At 41.0% G+C, this 6000-nt stretch overlaps 1 protein-coding gene across 1 annotated transcript; it reads left to right on the top strand.

Moving 5' to 3' along the window:
- The first annotated feature begins 2583 nt into the window (after window positions 1-2583).
- LOC144656313 (uncharacterized) lies at window positions 2584-5565 on the top strand. Its single transcript, XM_078516543.1, has 3 exons — window positions 2584-2889; window positions 3026-4955; window positions 5546-5565. The coding sequence occupies exons 1-3, from the start codon at window positions 2584-2586 to the stop codon at window positions 5563-5565; spliced, it is 2256 nt and encodes a 751-aa protein (XP_078372669.1).
- Window positions 5566-6000: the final 435 nt, after the last annotated feature.

Here is a 6000-nt window from a genome sequence, read left to right as displayed (position 1 = left end):
AAATGGCAATGTAACACTTCGCAATTGCTACTTTGTTGACAATTTCGCAAAAACTGAAGGAGGTCATATTTACACAGTGGCTGGATCAGGAAGTGTCAAAATACAGGACAGCCTTTTCCATCAAACCATGAACCAGCTACTTCATCTTCTAGTGAACGGCTCAAAAACTTCATTCATTCATGCAGAAAGTTCAGGAGAATTTACTATATCCAATACAACAATGGACGCCAGGCCGTATAGCAGAACAACTCCTTTGATGCTGGTAGTTAATGGTAGACAGATAGATGTTGGGAATTCGACACAGCTCTACTGTCCTGTTGGAAGTGAAATGGAAATTCTTAATTTTACTGATCAGGTCACGACACTGCATAACAACAGATCATGCACAATTCAAGTCACTACTCTCCAATTTAGCTGTTCAGCATGCAAAGGAAACACTTACAGCCTGCAGCGTGGCCGTGCGCTTGGTTCTCATTTAGTGCCAGGATTTCAATGTCTTCCATGCCCGTTTGGAGCAAACTGTACTCAAAATATAGTCGCCAGAAGTAATTTTTGGGGTTTTAAACAGCAGATCAATCCCCCAACGCTACAGTTTGCTATGTGTCCTGTAGGTTATTGTAATCCTGCGAAGAGATCCGATTTTCCAGAATACAATGGTTGTCAGGGCAACCGTTCTGGTGAGTTATGTGGACGCTGTTGTAAAGGTTACACTGAGACACTTTACTCTACACATTGCAGATCATCACATCAGTGTAATGACGGTTTTGGCCACTGGTGGTACTTTATGTATTTCTCATGGCGTCCTACTTTACATTTAACCCTCCTGTTGTCTCATGGCTCAAGCGTCAAATCCTGTGGTTCAAAGAAAACGAACAAGCGGACCAAGATAATAACTTTGACAAAGGTTATCTGAAGATTCTATTCTTCTTTTTTCAGGCAGCAAGTCTTTTCCTTATCCCCAACTCGTCACAATCACTCGTGAAAACTGATCTTATTGAGTCAATTACTGGGTTCTTCAACTTCAAACTCTTGTCTAGTGGATTTAACTGTCCCTTTCCTGGCCTAACGGTGGCATCAAAGCAGCTATTTTCTGTATCTCAGGTCTTTGGCACATTGCTCATGATATCGTTCCTTTATTGTCTCGTTTGGGGAGTTCGAAATTTTCGAGGTCAAGGGGCGCCATCTGTTGGCCCATATTTTGGCGGCGTTTTACAAACACTGTTGCTAGGATACACGACTCTAGCCTCTACCAGCTTGGGCTTGCTGCGCTGTGTTCCCATTGGCACAGAAAGACGTTTGTTTTATGACGGTAACGTTGTTTGTTTTCAGTGGTGGCAGTATATTTTGATTTGATCCCCAGTCTCTGTTTCCCCAGTCTCCAACGGTGCCTGGAAACGAGACTGAATACCGACCATGTCATTTTGCCAAATCCAAAATTATCTTTAAAGTCGAAATCATATAGAAACGTACGAAAACGTTGCCGCAAAAGAGTAGAACATTGATTACACTTACATTGAATTGCAAATAAAAAGAAGATGAAAACAGGCAAATAGGAATAATTAGGTTTACTGACTACATTTCCGGTTGTAACAAAATCCAAAGAACTCAGCATTATGGTTTAATGACAGGTTTAAGACTTTTTCTTCTTAAACAAACCGTTCTACACGTAACATGTAGCTGTGTTTGGTTATCATTTTTCTTCTTTATCCATTAAAAGAAAGCTACTTGTTGTTGTCGTTTTTTTTACCCGTTATTAGCGCATGCATGCGCATGCGGTTTTCTTCGTAAAAGACCCTAGTCAGCCTCCACCATTTTCGATGCCATCGAAATTGTGAAAATTGCATGGTGAAGCGAAATCTTATTGCATTGCTGTAAGTTGTTTTACTTAAAGTTTAATTACCTGTAACAGTTTCACAGTGATCTCTTTCGTTTAGACACACTCTGCCTAAAATAATTATAAAACCGAAACTCTCGTATGTAAGCAAAAACAAAGGCGTGACTGACTAGGGTCCTTTGAGGTTGGAGCACCATAGAGACGTCCTCATCTAAAGCAGCTACCATAGTATGGTGAAGCTCATTATCCGATTTCCATTGTAGCTCATTGTGTCAATCAATATTCATGTTGTAATACACTATCTCCGCTTCAAGGAGTATTTGCGCGTCAGAAGAGGTTCGTTGTCTATTATGTACAAGTTTCAGTCACCTCTTTTAGATCGGGTTATATAAACAAGAGAGGTCCTTCGTCAAAAACTGCTACCACGGTACAGTGTATCTTATCGACCAATTTCTATTGTTTTAATATTCTGTTCTAGTATCTCTGCTCCAAGGAAGATGTGCAAGACAATTCTTTGTGCGTCAGAAGGGGTGTAACCACACTATTGTGTTTTAATAAAAGAGTTTACTACTAAAGTCACAACCTTTTAGAAGGGCTATTATTCGCACGGGAAAAATTGAATGCTGAAACAATAGAAGTTGTGGTCAAAAACGGTACAGCTCATTAACCAAACTCTATTGTTTCAATATACACTGTTGTAATATCTCCGCTTCGGGTAGAATTTGCCAGACAATTCTTTGAATTTCAGAATGTGTAATCACGTGGCTACTGTGTCCAAGTGCCAGAGTTCCACCTCAACTTCCCCACCACCCAGCGCTTATATTTTTGACTACATATGTGATTGCAAAGCCGATCTTTTTGCGATCACTGAGACCTGGCTATGCCCGGATGATGCAGCTGTACGGGCCGAGGTGTGCCCTGACGGATACAACTTTAACGATCACCCCCGTGTCGGACGACGCGGCGGAGGAACGGGTCTAGTATACCGTGATTCACTGGATGTCAAGAAAGTTGCTGCTGGCGAAAAAGAGTCATTTGAATTCTCCGAATGGACTGTAACGTCATCATCTTTGCATAATCTCCGCGTCGTTATTATCTACCGTCCTCCATACTCTGAATTACATAGAGTCTCAACCAGTGTTTTCCTTTACGGAGTTTTCGAATTATCTTGAATCCATTCTTCTGTCCAAGGAGCAACTACTAATAACCGGTGACTTTAACATTCATGTTAATGCTGTTGATGACCCTGACGCTATCAAGCTGTTGGATCTCTTGGAGTCTGTTGGTCTTCGGCAACACGTCACCCAGCCTACTCATGTTCACGGACACACACTTGATCTCATTATCACTCGATGGTCTGAACAAATTATTCAGGATCCTCCACATATTCACCGTTTTATATCTGATCATGCATCGGTACTTTGCACCTTTTCGCAAAATAAACCAGGTGTGACTACAAATAAGCTAACTTACAGGAAGCTCAAATCAGTGAACTTGGATTCACTCAAAAATGACCTAGCTGCCTCCGGATTATGTCAAGAACAACCTGATGAGTTCACTAATCTGATGCCGGAAGCAGTTGATGCGCTTGTAAGTAATTATAACAGCACTCTGTCCAAATTGACAAATTGCCATGCGCCATTAAAAACAAAGACCTTTAAAGCTAGGCCGAGGGTACCTTGGTACAATGCCGAAATAGATGCCGCCAAACGTAAGCGACGGAAAGCTGAGCGAACATGGAGAAAATCCAAATTACCATCAGATCTGATTGCCTTTAAGTCTTGGAAAAACCACGTGACTTATCTCATGAATCAAGCTAGAAGGTCGTTTTATACCAATTTCATCAATGAGAACAGTGCTGATCAAGGAAGGCTATTTAAAGCTACGAAGAAACTCCTTGCAAGAAAGAATGGACTCTCTTTCCCCGACTATCATGACAAAACGACTCTAGCTAATGACATCAATGACTTCTTCATACGAAAGATTGCCAGAATTCGTTCAGGCATCGATGCTACTGACGTGGATCTTGGTGCGTGTGGTGCAATATCTACCGATCCTGAGGTCATAGATCATCGTCAATGTCCATCTTTAAGTGCCTTCCGCCCTCTTACTGAGGGCGATGTTTTTGCTCTAATCCAGAAATCAGCTAAGAAGTCCTGCTTAATGGACCCGATGCCAACTTCACTTGTCGTTAATTGCCTTGATGTTCTCCTTCCTGTCATCACCTGCATAGTTAACTCGTCACTGTCCTCAGGTTACTTTCCCCTTGAATGGAAACAAGCTCTGGTCAGCCCCCTCCTAAAGAAGGATGGCTTGGATTCGGTGTTCAAAAACCTACGACCAGTGAGCAATCTTCAATTCCCGTCAAAACTGACAGAACGCGCCGTATTTGACCAGATATACAACCACATGATGGATTTTAGCCTGTATCCAGCCCTTCAGTCTGCATATCGTAAATATCACAGTACTGAGACTGCGCTCCTAAAAGTCCAGAACGATATTCTGATGAATATGAACCGCCAGCATGTGACACTCTTAGTACTTCTTGATCTCAGTGCAGCGTTCGACACGGTGGACCACAAAATCTTACTTCATCGTCTACAGTCGAGTCTTGGTGTCACAGGAACAGCTCTGAAGTGGTTTGAATCGTACCTTTCTAACCGTTCGCAACAAGTCGTTCTTGGGGGGTGTCACTCTGGCAGTTGCAATCTACCACACGGAGTTCCTCAAGGCTCATGCTTAGGACCCCTACTATTTACGATCTACTCTAGCAAGCTATTCGAGGTGATAAAGGATCATCTTCCTGTGGCACATGCGTATGCAGACGACACACAACTCTACTTGTCCTTCAAGCCGGTCTCTACATCTAGTCAATCTGAAGCAATTGAAGCAAGGGAACTTTGCATAAAGGCGATCCGAGCGTGGATGATTACTGACAAGTTAAAGCTAAATGACGACAAAACCGAATTCCTAATAATTGGCACGAGACAACAGCTTAACAAGGTGAACATCGAGAAGTTATCAGTTGGTGATGTCAGTGTTGCTCCTGTTGCTGCTGCAAGAAATCTTGGAACTTGGTTTGACACCAACCTTAGTTTAGTGACACACATTACTAAGACATGTAGGGCTGCTTTTTATCACTTGCACAACATAAGACGCATCAGGAAGTTTCTTTCGATTGAGTCTACCAAAACGCTAGTCCATGCATTGATAATGGGGCGTATCGACTACTGTAACAGTCTCCTCTACGGTTTACCGACCACCCATATCATAAAGCTGCAACGCGTGCAAAATGCAGCTGCTAGGCTTATATGCTTAACTCCGCGTTTTAGTCACATAACTCCGGTTTTATATTTTTTACATTGGTTACCCGTTAAATTCAGAATTGATTTTAAAGTTTTAATTATTACTTTTAAAGCAATACATGACAGAGCGCCGAACTACATTATCGATCTTATTGACATTAAGAGTCCCTCTATGTACGGTCTTCGTTCGAATTCGGAACTGCTTCTCGCACCATCCTCCATAAAGACGAAGAAGACACCAGGTGACAGAGCTTTATCGGCTGCTGCTCCAACGCTCTGGAATCAATTGCCGAGCGAAATAAGACACAATGAGAATTTTAACCTTTTTAAATCAAAACTGAAGACATTTTTATTTAGGAAAGCGTATAAGTAAGATCATTTTAATATCTATTAATTATATTTTTAGGCTTTTTAATCTCTTTTTAGTCATATGTACGTTATTGTAAATAGCTAGTTTTTAAAACTCTTATATTCTTAGTATTTTTTTAATTTGTTTTCTTCTATATATTTGTAAGGTGCATTTGGTCATATTTACATGTTAATTTGCGCCTTAGAAATCTTAAATATTATTATTATTATTATTACTCCAAAAATATTGAATGTTGAACAAATGGATATTCTCGTCAGAAACAGCTACTACAGTACAGTGTAGTTCATTAAACTGTTTCTTTCTAATAATGTCTCCGTTTAAGGGGGATTTACCCGGCAATCTTTGCACGTCAGAAGGGTGAGACCACTTGTCTTTTGTGTACAAGCGTCAAAGTTACGTATCGGGTATCAAGCGATATTCCGCGCGATTGTGCATGGCAATTTTTTTTAATTATTCCCGCAGAAAACACGTTTTTTGTTGTGGTGAAAAGA

This window comes from Oculina patagonica, chromosome 6 (assembly GCF_052425735.1).
Source record: "Oculina patagonica isolate OP01 chromosome 6, crgOcupat, whole genome shotgun sequence".
Taxonomy (NCBI): domain Eukaryota; kingdom Metazoa; phylum Cnidaria; class Anthozoa; order Scleractinia; family Oculinidae; genus Oculina; species Oculina patagonica.
The sequence above is the reverse complement of the archived record's forward strand: the minus strand, read 5'-3'. Positions and strand labels throughout refer to the sequence as shown.

Coding starts and splice junctions, on each gene's coding strand:
- LOC144656313 (XM_078516543.1), top strand. CDS start 2,584: ATGTGTAATCACGTGGCTACTGTGTCCAAGTGCCAGAGTTCCACCTCA. Junction 2,890..3,025: donor TTGAATTCTCCGAATGGACT/GTAACGTCATCA, acceptor CTTCTGTCCAAG/GAGCAACTACTAATAACCGG. Junction 4,956..5,545: donor GACACACATTACTAAGACAT/GTAGGGCTGCTT, acceptor TTATATTTTTAG/GCTTTTTAATCTCTTTTTAG.